At 44.3% G+C, this 23,652-nt stretch overlaps 2 protein-coding genes across 6 annotated transcripts in view; both read left to right on the top strand.

Moving 5' to 3' along the window:
• Positions 1-2,883, top strand: part of ZFAND6 (zinc finger AN1-type containing 6) — a 38,203-nt gene extending 35,320 nt beyond the window's left edge. For all 5 annotated transcript variants that reach the window (XM_074917038.1, XM_074917034.1, XM_074917037.1 and 2 more), the window contains 2 exons: positions 1,211-1,324; positions 1,927-2,883. In XM_074917038.1, coding sequence (XP_074773139.1) covers positions 1,211-1,324; positions 1,927-2,075 — 263 coding nt within the window. In that variant the 3' untranslated portion in view covers positions 2,076-2,883. The remainder of the gene's footprint in view (positions 1-1,210; positions 1,325-1,926) is intronic.
• Positions 2,884-6,084: 3,201 nt separating this feature from the next.
• Positions 6,085-23,186, top strand: FAH (fumarylacetoacetate hydrolase). The gene is made up of 14 exons (XM_074917396.1): positions 6,085-6,165; positions 8,528-8,638; positions 9,265-9,386; positions 10,459-10,508; positions 11,995-12,085; positions 12,590-12,687; positions 12,941-12,993; positions 14,933-15,032; positions 15,725-15,855; positions 16,610-16,685; positions 17,270-17,316; positions 18,091-18,192; positions 19,219-19,336; positions 23,079-23,186. Exons 1-14 carry the CDS (start codon positions 6,085-6,087, stop codon positions 23,156-23,158), a joined length of 1,260 nt encoding a protein of 419 aa, XP_074773497.1. The 3' UTR covers positions 23,159-23,186.
• The last annotated feature ends 466 nt before the right edge of the window (positions 23,187-23,652 follow it).

Raw genomic sequence — 23,652 nt, 5'->3', positions numbered from 1 at the left:
AAAACCCCACCAGAATTGTCATGCAGAATAGCAGTCGACTGGCGTAGAACTAGCACAGAACTGCATCTGACAGTCTCCTCCTAACAAAAGTCCAGCTGCACAGAGATGCCTGCAGCTTTTTCCCTGACAAATGTCTGGGCTTGCTGTTGTATTCCCTTCTTTACAGCATTGGTTCTAGCTCTGCTTCCATTGACACTCCTCCCAGCTGGAGCTTGCGTTCCTTCTTTGCTGCAAATACTCCCAGCTTCTGTGTACCTGACTCACTGGAGACTTGTCCTGCTGTGATCTAGCAATGGCTGGTAGGCAGAGATTGGCTCTTGGCCCTTCTTGAAATGAAGTTGGGGTTTTTGGTTTCTATTTCTGTTTTGTAATGTAAGGAATGTGGAATTGAGGAAAACCAGCCAGTTTCTATTTTTACCTAGGTCAGGCAAATACTACTATCACTTGTTTATATTCTCCCACACAACCTGTAACCTGTCTCGTTCAGATATAAGAGAATTTTATAGTAATTTGAGAGTTGTCTTAGCAAAAGTGTCTTTAAAATGAGGTGTTTACCTGTTTCCTTGTGGGTTTCAGGATACTGTATATCCTCCCTGTGAGTATCTTGAGCTAATAGTGTGTCACCCCAGGTAGTGACTAAGCCCCTGTGTAGGCTTTTTCCGGGTGTGCAAGAGCAGCAGCTTCACAGTGGTAGAGATTGTTCTGAAACCCTGCATTTTGTGTGACCTCAGTATTGCAGCCTTCAGCAAAAATAATGTTGATTCAGGATTTGAAAGGGAGTGTTTTACTCAACTGATCCAAATAAATACAGTGCTTCTTACAAGCAGATTTTAGGAACTGGACTTGGTAACACTGGTGTGGGGAAACACTTGGGTGTTGGATTCTCTTCCCAAACTGACAGCACTGAATCTTACTCTTAAGCTTAATTTTTAATTATTCTGTCTGTTTATGGTATATTTGTATTGTGAACTTTGAGCATTCAGTGAATTATCTCCTTAAATTTTAATAAAGGTCTACAAGGAGGGAGTTCCAGTACCCCTACTGAGAGTCCATTACATGTCAGACATGGAAGGTGCAGCAGAATGGCTAACCTCAGTTAGTTGTTGTAAATTTACAACATGGGCTTTAGTTTATCATATGACTAAAATAAAGAAAGGGGAGAGGAACAGGTGTTGTTTTCCATTGTTCTTATTAACTTTTTTAATGTTAGCTTCAGTGTCAGAGAATGCAGAACCTACACCTGAAGAACAAGACAAGTCGCTTGACAAACCAAAACAGAAAAAGAATCGTTGTTTCATGTGCAGGAAGAAGGTTGGACTTACTGGTAAGAAACACTGATGTCACTTTTCTTAGACTTGTTTAGGCTTTAGACTTTTGAAAGGTTCTCCTAAGGGGAAAATGGGGCATGCTCATCTCTGTTGTTGATTTGAAATAAAACTTGGCCAAAGGTGCTGCTCTCAGATGGCTTTTACTAGATCGGATCATTCATGTTTCATTCTGTTTTTTAACTTCTTGTCTTTTAAGTGAAGTTCATAATTCCAAATACTTCCCCTTGGAAGTCTGCTTAGCTGAGGAATTGGGTGATAGTTTGCTGCCGTTCACTAACCAGCTTTGCAGTTGTTCAGTGAAAGGGCCTAAGAAAACATGAGTTCTGCGGGGTGGAAATCCATAAACAATGAAAAAGAGCAGGAGGTCTCTAGGAATGTGTTTGTGCTAGTGTGTCATGGGAATGGTCAAGTCAAATCTCACTGTAATCGCTTAAAAATGTATTATTTGTGATTCTTATGCTTTCTGCAGCAGAGGCTCTTTGGCTGATTGACACTGGTGACTGAGATTTATTGCTAGTGAGTGAACACATTCAGGATTTAAAACAAACCAGTATAATTAAGAATGTTGAAATGTCTAAGCTACTATTTCTGTCCACAGGGTTTGAATGTCGGTGTGGAAACGTTTACTGTGGTATGCACCGTTATTCAGATGTACACAGTTGCTCTTACAATTACAAAGCCGATGCTGCTGAGAAAATCAGAAAAGAGAATCCTGTAGTTGTTGGGGAAAAGATCCAGAAGATCTGAACTGCTGCTTCTGCTGGAATACAAAAATCCTCTGACCATCTGCAGATTAAATTGACTTGAGCTTTTTTCCTTAGTCATCAGGAACGTAGAGCAGTGTATCTTGCCTAGACCTTTTAATCATGCATGTCATCAGATGAATAGATTCTTTTGTTTTTGTTTTTTGTTTTGAAAATGACTCTGAACATTTATTTTCATTGCAGTTTTCTGTGGCTGAAGACTTAAGTAAACTTTACAAGTATTATCCTTTTAAGATCATTTTAATTTTAGTTGAGTGCAGAGGGCTTTTATAACAAACGTGGAGAAAATATTGGAGGGCTGTGCTTTTCCAGGATAAAACATGCATGCGTTAACTTTGCAGTTTATTTTCTTGTTGTATATAGCTTTTCTCTGCAGCACAATTTCCTTTTTTTTTGATAATGCCTTGTATGGCACAACTAGTTATCAGTAACTGAATGTATTTTAATCATTATGGCTGCTTCTGTTTTATTTTTCCATTAACGAGAGGTTATACATGTTCGCATATTAGCTTGTTTGCACCCTCTACCTATTTATGTATGAATCATTTGTAATGAGAGTGTGTGCTGAGATTGTCTGTGTGGTTTGTTTTTTTTAAAAAAAAAATAAATTGGGTTTTGTGTTTGCGTGTGTGGGGGGAAGGCTGTATGCACTTCACTGACTGCAGGTTTCATTGGGATTACATCCATCAGTCTGTCTGTACACAAATATGAAGAATGATCTGAAGTACCTGTGCTGTATTTATGTTTATCCATGTCTTAACTTTGATTAAATAAAATTTAAAAAAATTGGAGCCCCTGTGGCTGTCGCTGGCATCTGTAATTTGGATTTCTCTTGCTTTATTGTTATGGGGATCTTCCACTGGCAGTTCCTTTACTTGCAGTGTATTTTTATTCACAGAGGCTGTGGGCATCCCAGTGTCAGCTAACTTCTGATTTACTTTTCTTAACCTTTTCATCTACAACTATCAGACGAGAGTTTCCAGAAGCTTTCTGCCTTGTGCAGTGATACATTCTGCCCAGGGAGTTTTCTGTGCTTCCTGTGCAGTGTGTTGCTCATGCAGGAGTTGGGGTCATTTGTGACAATGTACTTATGCCGGGGGCAGACCTACAGGTAAAAGGGATGTGGCTGGTGACCAGGCTGTGGATCCATGCGTGGGATTCTGGTTCTAGGAAGTAGAGCTGTGGGGTGTGTGATCCACTACCTGGCAGACAGCACTGCACAGATTTCCTTGAAGTTAGATGAGAGAATGGTTCTTGAGATTCTCCTGGGAGATGTCCTTACTTCTGAGGTTTGAAATCCATAGACTTTGATGTTGAGCACTGCCACAGTCACCCTCCATGTGCTCCTCAATGGATCTACACATTTGCTAAGTGATCCCTGTTTGGGGGTAGGAGGAGTTCTCGTGAGGGTGCTCAGTAAGTTTCTTTTAATTAAGACTGCATGTCTTGTCAGATCAGAGTCTGCCTCAACTGTTCAACTACCCTGGACTTCTACATAACTTAAAGGTTGAGTGGTTTAACTTCAGCCAGTGCTGCTTATCACCAGAGTTAACAGTACACTAAAGTAGAACTAATTCCTCTCCAGATGGTACTGATCTGCAGTTGAAATTTTACTTGGTGACTTGCTGCTGCTTTGAAGCATTTGTGAAATAAGTGAGATTGCATGGCTTTATTTAAAACGTTAAATTTTTAATCAAAGCTGGCTACATCCTTTAAAATTCAGAATGCTCTTTAAAAGCTATGGCTGGCAATTAGTAGATAAAGCACTACATTTAGCATATAAATGTAAACACTATGCACCAGAAGGGAGCTTTCTCTATCCGATAGCTATAGAAAGTCATCTGCAAGACCCAGTAATAAATGCAGTATCTTGTGCTTGCGAAAATGGCTTAACCACAATCTATGAAGCACATGGGTTTTATAGTAAAGGAATATTTAACTCTTTCCGGCAAGTTTTAGTAATGTTCTGCTTTTTTCTGGGTCAAAGATCCTGTATTTCCTCTCAGCATTTGCTAAATTTCCTCTTACACGGCATAAAGCATGGAAGAGCAGCAGCGTCTTCTCTTTTGTGGGTGTTTCTCAGTTTGCTTTCCTCTTTGCTGCTTCTTCTCTAATCTCTGTTTTCTCCATTTGACTCTTCCCTATTTCTGGTGTCTTCCTAAAAGTGTCCTTTTCTCTCCCCTACATGCCCTCCCCTCCAATCTGCCTCTCATCTTAACAGCAAAACTTCTGGGCCAAGCAGAGAGGAGACACTGTAGATTTCAGAATGGGGGGTGAACACCAATCATGTTTGTATTTTCTGGTATCTGAGGGGTTGAAAGAAGAAAAGGTACAAGAAAAGCAACTGCTTTCGAATTCACATACTCTTTTACCACCATCCATTATGAAGCAACAGCTCTTCTGGCTCTTGATTATACAGTAGGAAATGTAACTGCGCTGAGAGGAAACCTGCCTTGTGCTGCCCTGGCAGTACCAGCAGCGAGGCAGATCAGCACCGGGCAAGGCTGCTTCCACCCTCATTCACAGAGCAGTTGAATAAACCTCCTTTGGCCTGGTTTGTGCAGGTTTCTCGGCGTTAAGAATATTGACACTTAAGAATTGCGTGTCATCTTTGTTTGCTTTGGCATTGGCTCTGTGTTATCGTGGTGGTTGATCTGCTTCTCAATCTGGGGAGCTAGCGAAGCTTTATATGTTGTGTCATCAGTTTGAGGTTAGCAGATGAACATTTTAATTAATACCAGCACATTCATAGCACTACAAAACACTTGAGTAAATCTGTCTTTTCAAGATGCGCAGTGTGTATTTGAAACATGCTTTCAAGATATTTTTCTTTCATTTTTGGAAAAAGCAGGTTCTACCTAAGTCCTATAACCTTAACATGGAACATCTTTACTCTTAAAAACATTTCCAACAGTCAGTGCAGTGGAGTTGTACCTTAGGTACTGGAATTTTACAGGAAATTTTACAGAAGTTTGTGCAAGGTATTGTATTTTAAGTAAGACCTCCTTTCAGATGCACCATGTGAGCTTGCGTCTCCGCTAGTGAAGAGCTGTCACAGATGGGCTGTCATCAATGCTGTTGTGTCATCTTACACCGAGTATCTGGCTGTACAGCTTGCTGCATTTCTTCTAATGGGTCTTGTCTGCCAAAAAAAAAAAAAAAAGTTGAGCAGGAAACCAGTTCTTTGACTTAGCAGTCACTAGCATCTAACCATTTTTATTGAAAAGTGGTGGTCTTTGCTATTTAGTTCTAATTTCAAGGATCTTCCCTTATTGTCTTCTAGTATCCCTGAATATGGGTGAACTTAACTCCTGCAGGTGGGAGAAAGCTGGGGCTGGGAGCAGAGAGACCAATCTCACCGCTCTTTATGGTTGGTTGCACATACATCTCTGTTTTTAAGCTGCTGGAACTATCTGGAGAAAATGGAAAGACTGGGTCAGATGCAGCATTACGAAACTGAAAAGCACACAAAGTGCAGTTTCAGGTGTGAGTTGTGCCGTGTCCCAAGGGTTGGTGAGTTCCTGGTGAAGAACTGCTCGGTGTTGTGGATGGAATCGTTTCACCATCGCTCTGGTGCGTAAGCGACTCCTCGGAAGGTCAACGCGTGGGGTCATCTCTGCTCTTAGAGCTTTCTGCTCGGGTCCCCCACCTGCAGCCATGGACCTGGTGATAGGCAGTCTCAGTTTCCCGGGAGGGTTTATGGAGCAGGAAGAGCCCGTTTGTGTTTCTCCACCAGTTGTACCTTGCTGGGAACAGCTGCTGACTCATGCGAACCTCTGGCACTGATTAACCGCTGCCCGAGGGAGCAGGCAGAGGGGTGGGATGGAGGTGGATCAGCGATTGGTTTGGGGCTGAGGATGGAGGATGGGAGATGGGATTTGGTGCTTCTGTGCGATGTGTTACAACATCTGAAAAGATCTCCTGCCTAGGAAGTCGGGCAGCAGCGCTGGAGGTGGGCACGCTCTGTAAGCAGGGTCTGCTCGCTGCTCAGCATGTCTTTCATCCAGGTAGACAAGGACTCAGACTTTCCTCTCCAAAATCTCCCCTATGGGGTTTTCTCTACTAAGGAGGAGGTAAGCAACAGTAAACTTTGTCCTTGGGGTGTTGTAATTGTTCTGAGGCTATGAAGAAGAGCAGAAATCCCCGGCAGCCTGGGATAAAGGGAGACTTCCCAGCCTGAGACACTTGCACAGGCTTCCTGACTTGACAGAAAAACTGTAGCTGCCACACTGTCTTTTTTCTTAATGTGGTTATTTTGATGACAGCTTCTTTAAAATTGCACAAAAGAAATGAAAAGTGTCTTAAGAGAAGTACTTTGGGTAATACATACAGTCGTTTTTGTGTGTTTTTGACTGTTTTTATGAAATCATTAAATCTGCCTTTGATCCTTTCTCTCTCTACTTAGAGGCACAGCACAGTTCACGGTGACTTTTTTTTTTTAACTTGATCCCTCATTTTCTTTGTGAGTGGAATCATACAATCACCCTCAAGAAGCCATATTAAATATTTTAATCTACTGTTAATTCTGTAGCACCCAGTCCCCCTTGCACCACGTGAATTGACATAAGGGAAAAGCATAGTCTGTGAGTGAGTGTTACCTCCTGGTATGTTAAGAGCCTGCTCTTGGTGAGTTTGGTGGCTGCTAAAACATTGAACCAGGGCACAAAATCTGTGTTTCACTTCTGTGCAGCTGACCCCTTGTGTTTTATTGGACATACATTTTTGCAATGATGCATTAAAAGTGTGTTATGTTTAAAGCTGTTCCCCAAAGGCTACGGACTGACCCCGCTTCAAGCCTTGTATTTTATGATCACATAAGAAAACATGGTTCAACCTTTCTTCAGTGGAGGTAGCTCCATATTCCCATTTTCCTGAGGACTTAGCCCAGCTAGGCTGAACCTGATCTCTTGAGCCCCAGAGATGTGTCCTCCTGGAGAAGGGTAACGAGCCAAGAGATGCATCTCAGAAGGAAAAGTGGAGGATTTATTTATCATTGCTCACGGAAACTTCATGATTATCTCCTGGTTTCTGCTGTCTTGGCTTATCCATGCAGGTTTAAAAAAAGAAAGAATTTAAACTGAAAGATTGTGTTTTCTGATGTGGTATTTTCCAAAGATAAACCCAAGATGGTTCATTTAATCTCTTCCTAGACGTGTGTGGTGTTATCTAGCAAGTTTGGATTATTTTTCTGCCGACTCCAGTAACTGTTCTCTGAAGAAAACATCTTCACTCAAACCCTGTGAAAAGACAGGCAAGGACTTACAGAAATTATCTAGGAAAATAATATTCTAAAACTAGCACAACGTTTTAGTGATTTCAAGCTAAAGCAGTTGATGTCATTCCTGACTATCCCAGTTACAAATTAAGCTGATGTGACCTTTAGTTTTTTTTTTCTGCAGGAATGTTTGCTGAATAAATACTTACTATCACATTTGGAATCTTGCTTAGAAATTAGAGGTTATAAAATAGGTTTAATAGCGTGGATTTTCATAGACGGTTATTCCCTTTTGGCAAACTGGGTTTTGTAACGACTGTAACTAGTTTGTCTAAAGACAATAATTGAAATTTGTCTTTGACTGCTGCAGCATTTTCACACCCCCCCCGTACAGCAGCAGCAGGCTGCAGTGGGATGGTCCGTGCTGCTCCCCTGCCGTCACCACCGGCTCCGCACGCGCTTGGCACCGGCCCTGCGAGAGCTGCGCTGGGTGAACGGGGCCTTTGTGTCTTGGGGTGCATCTGCCTGGCAAATGCGGCCACAATCTACTGGACATGTGGGAAGCTGTTCCTGTAGCGAGGCTAGGGCTTGTATGCAAGTCATGGGCTCCTTGCATGGCATGAGGATGGGTTACACAGGGCAGCCTCACTGGACGTGGCACAGAAATAATGTGGCGGAGCAAGATGCACGGCATTCCTGATACTGTCAGAGAGTCCAGAGCACCCTTCACCTTCTGGGGAGGAACTGTGGTGCAGAAATGCCTATTTCTCTCTCCAATTACGTGGTTATAGGGATCAGATTAATCCTGCCCATGGCATGTCAATGCCATGCTTGTAGAAGGAGGAATAGCATTTTCCTACTCCACAGTGTGTTTCAGATGTATGGGCTTATTCTGCGATGCTTGTCATCAATGGGGTGGGCAAATACTTCTAGGGAAAAGGGAGCAGGGGAAGAAGCCTCTGCTGCTTGTCCTATCCTTCCCCAAAAAGATGGGGATGATGAGAAGGCACTCTCCCCTCCCTCAAGGTCTGCAGTGATGCTCTGCCTCTAGGTCTTAACCTTTTTCAGCAGCCAGTCTTATCGATTGCTGTGTTATCAGACCCTCCTCCTTGAAGTATTAAACTCTCTGTGGTCACTGTCTTCCCCCATGCCCTCTGTGGAGAATTTGTGGGTACAAGCATAAATTCTTCTCTTCCTCTCCCCCTCTTGCTGCTTTGCAGCCGAGGCACAGGCTTGGGGTAGCGATTGGAGACCAGATTTTGGATCTCAGCGTCATTAAACATCTGTTCAATGGACCGGCTCTTGCCAAACATCAGCATGTCTTTGACCAGGTATTTATCAGAGTTGGTTGTTCTAATTTCCACACACATTTTGGAAGTATTCCATAAGGGACTTTAGCAACTTAGGGTGACATAATGAACATGAACTGGAAGTGTGTCATCTGGCAGACTCTGCTTACAGGGAAAACTCATCACACCTGTGACAGTAAGGAAGGAAGAGGCATCGGGGGTCCGAAGGACGCTTTCACTGAAAGTTTCATCAGTCTTTGGCAATCCAAGGGTCTGACACAAAGTCTGAATGTTACTTCAGTCCCACTTCTGTCTTCCAACACTTCATGACAAGGAAGTTGATGGGATTTTAGCAACAGGAGGTTGTGTTAAGGGTAAAGGTAAATACAAATGACCTCTGGTTACAGCTAATTGAGATCTCAAAGCCACTAAGGTGTGAAGTAGTGTGTTAGGATGGGCATGACGCAAACATGCAGCAGGTCCTGCTTCAGAGGACTTGTGGTGGGAGGACAGGAGTGCAGGCACTTATGAACAGGGAGGACGGGCAATCTGGGCAGCTACCGCCATGTAACCCTGGGATGAAAGTGCAGGACGTCTTCCATGCATGGGAAGATTAAGCAAAATGTGGTCTTTTCTCTGCCACCCCACCTCTCTGTGTCACCTGTCAGCCTACCCTGAATGCCTTCATGGGGCTGGGCCGGGCAGCGTGGACGGAGGCGAGGGCTTTTCTCCAGAAGCTGCTGTCAGCCGGCGAGCCGGCCCTGAGGGACAACGCAGAGCTGCGGAGGAGGTGAGGGAGCGAGTGGGGCACGGTGACCTTTTAGCTGTGCCCTGTATCACCCGCAAAACTCTGTGATCTGAGGCACCAAAATTGAAGGTCTGAACATGGCCACCTGCCACCTGCATGGGAATTAACTGGGGTTTGAGCATATTGAGAGCTTCTCTCTCTTAATTATGTCTCTGATTAATCCTTTAACTGCCCACAGATCTGGGGTGTCACCCTCTGCCTGGGAACACTGAGCTGTGCCCTGGGGTGTGCCCAGACCTGCTGCCCTCTCTGGGGGGGGCTGAGCTGGGCTGCAAGGGTCTCCAGTCTACCTTGTTCCACCTCCCCCAGCACTGTCCTGCCTGGAGCATCCTCTGGTGTGGGGAGACCCCTCCCATTGCTCCTCAAAACCCGCCTGACTTTGCTAAAATCAAATCTGTTGTCACAGATTTGCTTCAGATACAGGGCAGTGCACTGGTGTGTAGGGGTGGGAGGGGAGGATCGTGCTCTGGTCTGTGCCATGCTGATGGAAAACGTGTGTGTCCATAAATCACACACCTTCTTGTTTGTCTGGACTGATGCTTTAAACTCTGCAAACGTCGCAGGGGCCATTCCTCCCTGTCCTGCCAGGGTCATTTAGGCACAGGAGTGCAGGAGAGGGGTTGAACTGCTGCTTGACACAGGGCCCTTGAGCAGGCCCAGCAGTTTGAACTGGGCACCCTGAGAGCCACGTCCCATAAAATCATCCTTTCCACACAGCAAAGGCAGCGGTAACGTGCTCAGCTGTGTGCATGGGCATGGGGTGTTTCTCTGTGCCCCTTGGGAAACTGCCTCCCTTCTCACTCGTGCCTGATGGATGCTCCTTTTGGGTGTAACCATCCCAGTAACAGCAGCTTGTACAGTCATCTTTCATTCTTTTTTTCTGCAAGGTTTTTTCTGTTGGTTTTTTTGTTTTGTTTTGTTTTACTGCAAGGCTTTGCAAAATAAATTAAGGAAGGAGCTAGGAAAAAGAGTCAGCCCCTTACATGCTTATAAACCACTTACGGGCAAGAGCTGCAAGTTTTCCGAGAGCTGAAGTTGTAATTTTTCATTTCAGAGCGTTTGTACCTCAAGCTTCTGCGATGATGCACCTGCCAGCCCGCATTGGTGAGTCCCCCACAGAGGAGGGCTGCTCAGCGCTGCCCTTTGCTCCCACCCAGAGAAGCTGCTTTATTTCCAGCTTGCTCAGACAGACAGATCATAGCTGTGACAGGGAATGGGTTTTGCAGGAGCCAGAAGTAGATTATTGTACATAATGAAAGGTAGGTGCTGTCTGTGGCACAAGAATAAAAGCCTGGGGAAGCTCAATAGCAGCCAGAAAATTCCTGGATGCAATTTTCACTAAATCAGGGCTGTCTGGTGCCACATAACTCATGTCATCAGATTGGCATCACCAAAGGCCTTTGTGACTAGAGCCAGGGAAGAAATATTCAGTTTCCAACATTTTCCCCGTTTGCCATCAGAAAATAATTCAGCTCTTCCCGAGTTTTGCAAGGCAAATACTCCAGCATAGCCTCAAAAACAAGCATGAGTCTCCGCCCCCAGACCATTGCACTGCATCCCAAATCTTACCTCCACTCCCACGAGGCCATGGACAGCTTTGGAGTTGTTGTATCCATATAGATAGATAAACATTTTCTTGTTTTTAACAGAAATTTATATCTGGACCCAAACCAACTTGATCAAAATCACTCAAGGGACGTGACCTTCAAAACAGCAGGGATGTGAACTTGGCTATTTCCCAGCCAAGCCCCGTTCCTGCTGGGCTTTTGGCTCTTGTGGGGCACAGCCCTGGCTTGGGGCAAAGTCTAGCCTGGCTCAAAAGAACTGTGATGAGTTTCCCAAGATGCCATACCTTCCGGAAAATAGTTTCAAGTTGAATATGTCTTGTCCAAAAAATACTGTCTCCTAGCACTCGCAAATGCTGTGAATGCCCTGGCAGCAGGACATGGGCTGCATCATGCAGCTACAAGTTACTGAGGTTTCCACTACACTTGGGTTCAGCTCTGCCCTGTGCATGATTCATGCTTGTCCTCAGAGCAAGCCCTGGCTGTATCCTCTGCTGGGGCTGCAAGATAACTTACCGAGCCTGCAAAACCATATCGTGTAAACGTCCCCTCCCAAGTTGAGTTTTTTTTCCCCCCGAACTCCCCGATTTCCCATTAATCTGAAGGGTGGGGAGCTGTTTGCCAGGGATGGCAGCAGAGGGCAGCAGATGTCCTGAGTATGAGCCGATTCCCTCCACCTGGGTACCACCGGCAAGACAAAAAGAGCCGTGGGACTTGGCTTGCCTCTGGACCGCTGGCTGCTGCTTTATGTCCGTGTTCTTTCCCCATCTTCTCTACTGGAGGCTTCAAAGAAAGGCCAGTTTTGTATGCATCATTTACAGATGAACTGTTAATCACCACCTTTATGCTATTAATTGCATCCCTGTGCTAATAATATCAAATGTTGCTACATGCCTCTACTTAATGCTCTCACTGTCTCTTTTTCTGCTCTTTTCATTGCCGGCAGCGTACTCTGTGTATTAGCCCCAGCAGATGGGGGATTTTTCTACCATTAATCCCTATTTTATGGGCTTTTTTCCACGCAGGAGATTACACTGACTTCTATTCTTCACGCCAACATGCCACAAATGTTGGGATCATGTTCAGGGGGAAGGAGAACGCTTTGATGCCTAACTGGTGGGTAGCTCAGGTTTTTCACTGGTGCAGCATTATTTTGCATGTTTATCTGTATGTTTATGTAATTTTTTAAAAGATCTGAGTAGTCTTTCAGCAAAACACTGATTTCAGTTCATAGCAGACGCGAATCTGTCAAGAATACAAAACCAGAGCTGAAAGCCACATTTCCCCGGCCTTGGCCAAGTCTGACTGCATTTCGTTGCAGCAGCTGCACTGATTACAATGCAGACCTCTGGTTCAAACACAGATTTACCTAAGAAATTGGGTTTTGCTGAGTGACGAGAAAGCAGTGGCACAGAAGTGCATTAACACATCCAACGTGGCTTTGGATTATAGTTTGTTCATGTCTTTATCTCAGAGCAAGTAAGGTGCAGATATTCATGGACATCTATGCAGAGCGCTCTCCTCATACCTTGCACCTCCTTGGTGCTTCTACCCCAAAAAGCTGCTCTGGATGGTGATGGTTACACAGCTAACCCATGCCCCGTGGTCCTTTCTCACAAGGCTGCACTTACCTGTTGGTTATCATGGCCGGGCCTCGTCCGTTGTGGTATCTGGGACGCCCATCCGGAGACCTGTGGGGCAAATGAAACCTGACAATGGTAAGTCCGTGGTAGGCTTTTAATGTGGCTTTTTTTTTTTTTTTTTTTTTTAAATTTGTTATTCCACATCAGTAGTGGAGAGAAATGGTCTGGGATGACTTGTCTAAAACCCAGCCTGGGGTCTGGGCAGGAGAAAGCTCCTAGTTAAGTCCATCGTGTGTTTGCAAGCCAGGCAGCATCAGCTGCTCTGTTTCTTCTGGCTGTTACTTTTATGTCCCTACGTGTCTTAAAATATTCTTTCTTCTACCCACAGAAAAACCTCCAGTGTTTGGTGCTTGTAAGCGTCTGGATATTGAGTTAGAAATGGTAAGACGGGGCTTTTTTTCCCCTACCACTTGAAAAACATTAAAATAGAATCAGGGAGGAAAAGGTAGGTTTAGCTTCTTCTAAAAGAAATATAAGGTCCGTTCCTGTGTTCCCCTCTGAGCAGTGTGTGCAGCAGGCTATAAAGATTTCTGAGGGGGAACCCTCCTTTCTAACAAGTCGGAGGGTGCATTAGCTCACTGAGTGGTTTGCTAATACAGCTTTCAGGCTGGAAACAGCTCGTCTGGCCAAATCTGAGCACTGGTGCAGCATTCTGGAAGCAGACAGGCATAATTCTTTTTATCAGACACCACAGCCTGGTTATCAGACAACAGTCTGGTTAGCTGTTACCTCTGCACTGCAGCCAGGATCCTTTAATGGGCGCAGGGGATTTTGGAAGTACAGGCTGTCTGCGCCTTGAGTCTAGGAGGAAGTTGTGAGTTCTTGGGAGTACAATTCAAACTCCTCATCCTTCTAGCAGGATGGATACCTGCGCCGTGGGTGTTGTAACAAAACATCCTTGGAAGGTGCATCTTCTTGTGACTTAGCGTGGTCCAGAAGGGAGAGTTTTATAGGGTTGTTCGTTATGATTTATATCATTTTTATATGATTTATTCCCCATCTCTACCCTTAAAAAAAAAAAAAAAAAAAAAAAAAGGTAGAAGAAGCCTAACAGTAAGAGAGATGGTATTAAAAATGGACTGAAAACCTTTAGTGCTGTATGCTTTGCAGATCGATGCTATAAAGTGGGAGGCAGACCCGTAAAGTGGGGTACACAAAGTGCTGCCACCCCTCTGCTTTGCAGCCTGAGTTTTACTCCTGGCTGTTGTGAGAGCGGATTTAGACTGCTGAAGGCTTTGGAAGAAAAATCTTGTTGGCAGAAAGAGACAACTGAGATTCCCTGTAGAATTCTCTGCCACATGCTCAGGCTGTACATTTTCTAAGGGAGCAATCGCAGGCACCCAGTTCATGACCTGTTTCACTTAGTGGGCACATTTCTCCTCTTCCCCACTGTCCTGACAGGCTCCAGTTGCATTCAGCATCCCCTCCGATGACTTTAAACTCTTTCCTGTTCACCGTCTGCAGCAGAGGCACATCAGTGGGCAAACCTGTTCTGCCTCTGGATTGTAATTAGGAGAGACTATTTTGCTCCTGCGTTTTGACAACATCATGCCCTTGTTTAATGAGTGGCTCTTAGCAACACACTGCTCTTCAGTATTTCAAGCCTGCCAGCTTCATGGGGAGGGGAAGAAAGAGGGAGTAGGCCATGGGTTTTGTCTAATTGTGAACGGGAAATGATGCAAAATCCCATCCTGTCCAGCCTCTGTTGCTTGTGTGTGTAATCCTCTGTGCAGTTGTCCTGGTTTCAGATGGAATAAAGTTAATTTTCTTCCTAGTAGCTGGTACAGTGCTATGTTTTTATTTAGAATGAGAATAATGTTGATAACACGCTGATGTTTTAGCTGTTGCTAAGCAGTGTTTGTACTAAGTCAAGGACTTTTCAGTTTACGTACTGCCTGGCCAGAGGAGACTGGGCTGCACAAGAAGGTGGGAGGGGACACGACCAGGACAGCTGACCCAAAGGAGCCAAAGGGCTATTCCATACCATAGGACATCATGCCCAGTATATAAACTGGGCGGAGCTGGCTGGAGGGCACTGTGGCTCAGGGACTGGTCAGTGGGTGGTGAGCAACTGTATGGTGGATCACTTGTTTTGTATATTTTATCATTATTTTATCTTCTTTTTCTGTCCTATTAATCTGTCTATCTCAACCCATATGTTTTACTTTTTTTTTTTTTTTTTTTCAATTCTCTGTGGGGCGGGGGGGATGAGTGAGCAGCTGTGTGGTGCTTAATTGCCAGCTGGGGTTAAAGCACAACAGCAGTAAAGATTTTTAGCTTCAAAAACTTCCTTAATCAACATTTTGCTTTTCAATTTCAGGCGTTCTTTGTAGGTCCTGGAAACAAGTACGGGGAGCCAATTCCTATCAGCAGAGCCCAGGAGCACATCTTTGGGATGGTCCTTATGAATGACTGGAGCGGTAACCGCTGCTGCGGGACTCTGCCTGGAGGGGGGGTTACAGCGTCACGGGAAACCTTAGATAGGGATAAATTATATATTTTAATAGTAGAATGGCGATCACTGAAACCTCTGGGTACGGTTGAAAGGGATGAAAATGAAATGCTGTCTGCGTTTTTCAGGCTCTATTTCGATCCATCTTCGATCAGTCAGTAGCACCAGAAATTGCTGCCTAATGAAGATTTATTTACTTATGAAAGAGCTAATATCAGTCTAGTTTCTTCCAGCCAGGGAAGGAGCAGCCCTAAGGATGGTGATTCCACCAGACGATTGATTTCAGTGTCAGGAGTAGGAAAGGGATTTGGTGATCACACATCCTTCAGTCTCAACTACATAAATCTATGCAGAAATTTGCCCTGCGACCAGCAGAGACCATTAGCTGGGTGTAAAAGCGTTGATTAAACTGGGGTTAAAAATGCTGGTTATATAGGGATGACCTAACTTGTTTTAATTATTGCTGACTTTTCTTCCTAATCTAGCTAGTCTAAGAAAATTGGTTGAGGGTCTGAAAGGGATGGATTTAAATCAGAATTTAGGTAGGCTAGAAAAGGGTGGTGATAACATTTCCAATCTGTGTTACTCTTTCACAGGTGCGATGGCTGCACAACTCCTAGGATATGTTTAACAGCACTGCTCTGAATTTTCTCTTCCTAGCCCGTGACATCCAGAAATGGGAATATGTTCCTCTGGGTCCATTCCTGAGCAAGAGCTTTGGGACAACCATCTCTCCTTGGGTTGTTACCATGGAAGCTCTCATGCCGTTCGTGTTGCCAAACCCTGTCCAGGTTAGCAAGAGAAAGGCTTGAAATGAAGGAAAAGCAGCGCTAGAAAAATCTCAGAAGAACCTGTAGGTCCCATCAGTAGAAACCCCTGAGCTGTGCCAATGCCAAGCATTCCCTTCCTAGAGTTTCAAGTGTGATCCTGCCTCCATACATATGAAGGCACCCCGGGTCTTTCTGAGTTCAAATGCTCATTGATGTCACTGGCGCTGGCACATGGTGCCCTGAGCTGCACATGGTGCCCTGAAGTCCTGCCTGCTTGAGCCGGGCAGAAAAATCATCTCCTTTAAAACACCTGGAAAGTAAACTCATCAGAGAGCTTCTTGTTAGCGTTTGGTAGCACTTCACATCCAGCAAGCAGTGGAGAGAGAGTGGACTCAAGCCAAAACACTTTCTTCAAGCATTTCCAGTTGTCTGCATTATGTAGACGTTTAGTTAAAACTGAAAAAGATAATGAAGAGTCTTGCAGAGAACTGACCATCTTCTCTGTTTTGGATTAACATCGATACCACAATGGTGGAGAGGGCTTTTGGAGCCCACATGCAGAAGAAGGAATCAGATTATATGGCTATCACATCTGTTCAGAAAGATCTTTAGAAGTGTGTGTATGAGAGCAAGCAAAGCAATAATCTGAGCAGTAACAACGGTGAAGTAAATGGGGTGTGCAGCACAGGCTGGTTAAACAAAAAGTCACTGGGATGACTCGTGGAATTTTTCCTTTCTGTTTGTTTAGACTGTGATGCTTTTTATATGCTTTTAGGATCCCAAGCCGCTGCCCTACCTTCAGGATAAAGAACCCTACACTTTTGACATCAAGCTCTTTGTTGCTATTAAGGGTATGGTGATTCTGAGTGGGTTATAAAGCTGAAATTGCCAGTTAAGGAATGCAGAACAACCATGTGTTTCAGACAACTTGCTCTTGGCTCTGCGGTGCTCCTTTTCCATCTTTGCCCAGACGGCCTCTGTCAGAGAAAGAGGCAAAGCTCTTCATGCTCCCTGTTGGCCGTGCAGCGATGTGTCAAGGAGGGAATGCCTCCCAGATATCAGCATAGCATGAGGAGGACCCTGGGAGGGTCTGCCTGCGTGGGCAGGAGTGAGCAGGGCATGGAAAGGGCAGTGTATGTGGGATTCAGATGTTAACCCAGCTCAGACCCCCAGCTCTTGGCCCTGCTGATTGCTAAGTCCAGGTGTTGCTCCTGTAGTAGACCAGAGAGTAGGAAATGGGCAGCTTGATGCTACCCCGGTGCCATCCACACACTTGTTTTCTATGAAATGCTGGCCTTCATATCAACAGGAAATGTTATTACTTGTTTCTTGCTAGTGATTACAATGATAAGTTTCCATCCATCTGTAAAATGAAAAGACTCTAACATCTTTCATCCAACGTAAATTGCTTCCCTGTTTCTTTTATTTTCTGCAGGAGAAGGAATGAGCATGCCAACCACCATATGCAGATCTAATTTCAAGGTAAGGCTCCAGTATCTTATTTGCTGATGTCATCAGCTCCAGCCTTGGGCAAATTCAAACACCGATTTTTGCATTAGCCGAAGATCAAAAAGGGAATGGCCTCTTGCCGTGCCGAGGTGCAATACAGCTTTGCAGTCGCAGCTGGTAATTTAGATGCAAACTCGCTGCTGCAACGCTGCTCCGAGCCCGGGTCTGCCCTGGCCCCTCTGCACGCAGCATGGTGGCTCTGCCTTCACAGCCTGAGTGAAGCCAAGAGGTGTATGTACCAGCTGCAGGATTTCTCAATCAGTTTGATATTCACATTTAGTTCTTTGCATAGTAATTACCTTAATCAGTAAATCAGTAGTCAGCAAATCAGTAATAAGGAGATTTTTCTATAAAGCCATTAAAATATGGGACTTAATCATGGATCCTGGGTCAGCCGGGCTGGCCTTGAAGAGGAAGAAGAGGAGAAATGACATCCAGCTGAAAGAAGAGAAATTTTAAGGGACTAAATTGCATGTTAATGTACATGTTTGATATGCACATAGCAGCTCCTGGTCATCATTCATGAAGCAATCAGCCGGGCCACCGTAACTACCGAGAATGCAGCACTAAGTAAATGTGGGGGTTGCTTTTAGGCTGCTGAAGGTTCCTGATTAATTAAGGAAACTTTTCTTTAGGGACAGTCTTACCAGCATCATCCCGAGAACGCAATACGTTCTGCATAGCCTAACGGCATGACAGAGAGGTTTGTCCTTCATTGCTTTAGCCTCCTCTTCCTCCTTCCTCCAGCACATGTACTGGACCATGAAACAGCAGCTGGTCCATCATTCAGTCAACGGCTGCAACCTCAGCCCTGGAGATCTCCTGGCCTCTGGCACAATCAGTGGACCCGTAAGTGTTTAAATAATGGCAGTCACTGAGAACTGGTCAGCAATCCAAAACCAACTGGTCTAAGCCCTGTTGGATTTGAGCAGCCATGAAAACATCTGCAGTTCTTTCCTAGGCACTTCGGGCTGATGCTTTGGTAGCCCCAAAATCACACTGAGAAGTGATAGGTTTTTTGTTCTTACTGGTTTTGTTTGTTTGCTTGGGTCTTTTTGTTTGTTTGGTTGGTTGGTTTTTTTTAAATCTTTCCTGCACTCCTTTCCCTAAGAACTATTTTACCGCAGATGAAAATTAATGTCTGTGCACAAGCCTCCACATGGCCCATTTCTCCTCTATGAAATGCAGCTTTTTTATTTCTGAGAAGAATGTAAAAAGTGCATGGGTATAACTTTTAGTTTCTCTAATACTACCTATTTAGAGCTAACTTCACAAGCTATTATTCCCCTTGAACTGCCCTATGGACATCTGTTGCAATAGATGGGTAACTTGCACTTTGTGAAACATCAAATATAAATCGTGTTCATGCTGTCTGACAGTCAGCCCTCAGTCAAGCTGGTTCCAAGCTGAGATACCTATAGTTCCATTCTGAGCATTTCTGAAGTGCTTTTTGCTTCCTTCAAACTATTGTACTGCAGACTGACATTAAAGACTTGCAAACATTCACCAGCTTTGCTCTTCTGAAAAACAAGATGTAAAACAAAAATTGGAAAGGTGACTACATCAAAGCACTGGGTTTGTAGAAGTGCCCTCAATTTGTTTCCACTGTTGCTGTAGCATACCCAAAATACTTTTACAGGGTTTAGCACTATGTTAAATGCACTAGATAACAGCTGTAAGTGTGACTGCTTATAGCAAGCAAGCAATTAAAACACAAAGACAGGAAAACAAGCCAATGTATCAATGAATTAAATCAACAGCAAAACTCTGTTCTATGGAGCTACCATACTTGTGCGTCTACTTGCAGCAGCAAGTGGCTTAACGGCAGGAGAGGTACTAAAAAGTTGTTTATTTGTTTATGAACTCTTGCTGCAGGAGCCAGAGAGCTTTGGCTCCATGCTGGAGCTGTCCTGGAATGGAACAAAAGAAATCCCTCTTGGCAGTGGACAAACTCGTAAATTCCTGCAGGACGGGGATGAAATCATTTTGACAGGTAATGGCCCAACAACTGCTCTTACAGTGCACCAAGGACACGTTTCCATAGATTGATCCCAGCAGTACAAGTGCCTGGTGGGGACATGGGCTATTCTGTACGTACCTGCCACGCCAGCACAGTTGTTTCCGTCCTACCTGTCAGGAGGCAAAAGGAGGTGGATAGAAATTTCCCTGCAATAAATGCTTTCTGGATTAGATTACTTGCATTGCTAAATAATTAATAATTGTGCTGTGCCAATGCGTGAGTGCTAAGGGGTGATGGAGGAAGGTTTGGCTTTATGGGTGAAAATATCTTGGTTGGTGTATTGGTGCCACCACAGTCCAAGTTTGCACACGGAGCAGAACTTGGCAAACGCTGAAAAAAGTTATTGTGCAAATACTATTTAATTTGTAAGATAAGCATATTCAGCGAAGTGTGTTGCAAATCAAATATGTAGGGAACAGCGTGAAGCCTGCTAGAACAGCTGACCAGTTCCTCTCTGAAAACGGCTGTCCTTGAGAGCGGTTTCATGCTGGGCCATGGTTTTCATTTTCATCTTGATAAACTAAGGATTTTATGAATTAAAATCTACCGTGGTGTTTTGTGATCTAAATCCCACTCCTACTTCTTTTTAATTCAAAGACTAGTGCAAAACAAATCTATTTTTTCCTTTCCTGTCATCTTGTCAACACCTTTATGGCTTTGAGGCGGCAAATATTTGGCAAGAACAGCCATGAGAAAATTTTGATTCAAGCCTGCGTATGTCTTTGCTACATCGCCTACTGGATTTTTAAAGCATATCTTGTGGCGTGTTGTGCATCATCAGATGAGACCCAGCCAGTGCCACACCTGGCCCTGAGCAACTCCATCATGCTGATGTGATCAGAGACAGTCTGCACAGAGAACAAAACAGCTCAGGCGATGAGAAAACACTTACAGGTGTGATTTAGGGCAGAGAAAATGTGAGTGACTAATGCCTGTGCAGCAACCTGAAGGACATGACGGTGTGATGCTAGAATGTGTTCACGTACCTGTGCCTGCATAACCCAACCAGGACTTTTTGGATTTTTGCCAAAATAGTCTAAAATTTATCTTCTTTTTTTTTTTTTTTTTTTTTTTTTTTCAGAAAGCTTTTTAACAAAACCCAAGAACTTTTCTGTGATTTAAAAAAAAAACCAAAACCCACACATAAAAATGGATGTATTCCAGCCTCCCATTGATGACTCTTTAAGATGTTTTGGTAGTGCTGCAGCCAGAGTCCCGGTGCCTCCTGTCTGGCAGCCTATGCAGTAGTTTTGAAAAATCATATTTCTGTGAGGTGCTACCAGTTTTGCAGAGGAAGATGCTGAGACAACTGGAGATTGTAGACGTACTAAAGAGATCCATAGATGATGAAACCAGAGTCCCCAATACCTCTGACATCCTTCAGCCTCCCCACAACGCAGCAACTACTCCTATTGCAACATGTAGGCATCTGACAGTGCTCTCTATAGGCTTCCTATACATTAAGTGCCAAGAAACAGCCCTCCAGCAACTCAGAGTACAACACTGCCCTCCAGAGCTGCAGATCTCCCTCCAGTAACTATGCCAGGAGCCCTAAATTAGGGTACAGTTAGATGTTATGAACACCCCTTTGGAGTTACAAGCTGACATCCTTATTGGCAATGAGCACCTTGCAGACTGGAAGCTGCTGGCATGAGGTGGCCAGCTGAGGGACAAATGGGACTAGACCATGATCTATGTTGTTCTTCACACCCAGAACATGATACTTTAAATCCTGAATGTCTCTAATCTTTAAAGATGACACGTTGGCATTGTTGTTAACCTGGATGAAGGCACCGTTGCCCCAGCGGGACAGTCTCACATTAATCAGTCTGCTGTGCTATTTTACACTAGCACAGTTTGTGGTTGCAGTGATCAGGGCATTGCACCATCCATGAGATCTAGGTGCTGCTGGGGCTGTCTGCTGGGACAGTTTGGGATCTGCTTCTATTTAGTGATATATGGCAGGTCCAGTGCCTTAAGGCACCACTGAGGGATGTCTACTGCTATTGCATCCTCTCCTGAGATAGTGCCATTAGCTCTTGTCAGCTGCCCAACCCATAATTTCTAGCCTCCTATTATCAACTTTGTGTTCTCACTCCCCTTGTGGGAACTATTTCAGAGCCCTCACACATAAAATGAGAGAAATATATTTTTCCCAAGTAGTGCGTCTCAGGGAGGGAGCGCTGCAAGGGAAGGGTTGCTGGTGGTGTGCTGCAGTTGGCTGCAAAAATCTCTCTGTAGCTCCTTGGCACTCTGCTCAGGCTGATGCTGCTGGCAGCACAGAGCTTGCTTTGTTAAATGTGCTGCTCCTTGGTACTGCTCTAAATCATAGCTGATAGTGGGGATAACTAAACTGGACTGAAATAATAAGCCGGCGCTCAAAGGAGAGCTGGCAGTAAAGCCTAATGAAAAGCCTAAGTAAAGCAAGTGTCTTACTCAAGTATTGCTTACGAATGAGGATTACCCGGCAGATAGTGGGATGGTGTCTGTGGGCAGGCTGTTACACAAGCACTTAGAGACACTGCTGTCCTTGGAAAAACTTCATTTCAGCCTGGCTGAGAGTGGCACTGTGGGGTAGAGCTGGCAAGGTCTGTCCTCGTGCTGCAACAACTTCGGCTGCCCTGCTGCCTGAGCCCACCCATCCTCCTCTTCATCGGAGGACGTTTCCACTGATCCGTGCTAAGGGTGGGAATTCGGGTTTAGGTCTGTTCTGCTCAGCTCCCTTTTGGCATCTCAAAGGCAGCTGGTTTTTAGCACATGCAGGGAAGATGATGTATTCCATTATTTTAGGAAAATCCATCTTTAACTATGAAATCAGTCCTTAAAAATACAGCATATGCCACCTGTGTCCTTCCTTTGATCAGCTGTTTTAGCAGAGAGCTACAGTAGGTCTCCTTGGCTGTTTCTTCCCAGAATAGTCTTCCCAGATGGGCCAGAAGCCCCTGGCTGTGTCCCCTCCCCTCCTTCATCTGCAGCTTTGTTGGTGGATGCTGTTTCTGGAGCAGCTCGGCTGGCCCGTGGCAGCAAGAAGCACTGTGGCCTCTCCGTTCTAATATCATCTCTTCCGTCACACAGGAGTGGGGAGAGATTGAATTGTCCTGTAGTTAGAGATGTTGTGACAGGCTGGTAACTTCAACAGTCGTCAGCAGACCTTCAATGCCTCTTTATATAATAGACAATAAATGGATATTTTGAGTCAGTTGTTCATGGAACTACTTGATTTTAGTGAGCGAAACAGACTCTGCAAGGGTAGGTCCTGCTGGTTGAGGTGGTTTAATGATCATCTTTCTGCCTATAAGCATCCCAGTGTCCCAAGAGCAGTCCTGATGCTGCAGAAAGAGAATCCAGATTTACTCAGTTAATTACAAGGCTGGGCCAGGCAGCAAATCAGCTTGCCAGTTAGATTGATGATGCTGCAGGTTAGGTTTGAAAACAGAAATATTGCACATCTTGTTTGCTCTTTGATCAATTCACTGAACTTGCATATTGCTGTGTTCAACATTCTGTGCTGATTTTTTCTTTTTTAATATTCCTGTGCTACTTGAACCCTTTTTTTTAAGTTCTCTTTTTTTTTTTTTTTTTTTTTTTACCCCTCATTGCATTTCTGAAATGTTTGCACTCATTTTTTGTTCTCTTTATGCCTCTACTCACTTTTATTTTTGGTAAAATCCTGCTGTCCTTACAGAACAAGCTGTCTGTTGTTTTCTGGCCTTAGGTTACTGCCAGGGCAACGGCTTCCGCGTGGGATTCGGCCAGTGCTCGGGAAAAATCCTTCCAGCCCTGTCGGGTCCATGATGACCAGAGTAAGGTGACATCTGAGGAGGAGGATCTCTCCCTCCACCTTTAACAGTCATGCTGCTTCATTCAGATTTATTATTTTTATATGAGTGATTTGAATCTTATTAATTTTAATTATCAATAAATATCTTAAAGATGAATGTGGCTCTCTGGTGCAATAACAAAAGGATTTCAATGCTAGCTTAAAATTCTTAGAATAAGAATAGGATGATTGAAATGGAAAGCGAGATTCTTAACTCTTCTACTGTATTAATATGTTTTCCACAATTATAAAAAAGAGGCTTTCAAGTAAACTTAAATATTCAGAGTACTAGGTTGGTGATAACAGCTGAGATTTCATGCTGGCTTCTTTTCTTCACGGTGTTCATATGCTGGATGTAAAATCCTGAAGGCGAGTTGCATATGGATGCTAAAAGCTTGTAGAGCATCCTGAGTAAAAGACAGTTACATGACTATGCCCTAAACTAATTTGTAACAAAGCAATTTGCAAA

The sequence above is a fragment of the Athene noctua genome, chromosome 13 (genome assembly GCF_965140245.1).
Source record: "Athene noctua chromosome 13, bAthNoc1.hap1.1, whole genome shotgun sequence".
Lineage (NCBI taxonomy): Eukaryota > Metazoa > Chordata > Aves > Strigiformes > Strigidae > Athene > Athene noctua.
Note: the sequence above shows the minus strand (reverse complement) of the source record. Positions and strands in the feature narration are given on the sequence as shown.

Bases quoted from the DNA above. Each gene is read 5' to 3' on its own strand.
- FAH (XM_074917396.1), top strand. From the start codon at position 6,085: ATGTCTTTCATCCAGGTAGACAAGGACTCAGACTTTCCTCTCCAAAAT. The intron at 9,387-10,458 runs GTGAGGGAGCGA...TTTTCATTTCAG, and splicing joins AACGCAGAGCTGCGGAGGAG to AGCGTTTGTACCTCAAGCTT. The intron at 12,086-12,589 runs GTGGGTAGCTCA...CTTTCTCACAAG, and splicing joins AACGCTTTGATGCCTAACTG to GCTGCACTTACCTGTTGGTT.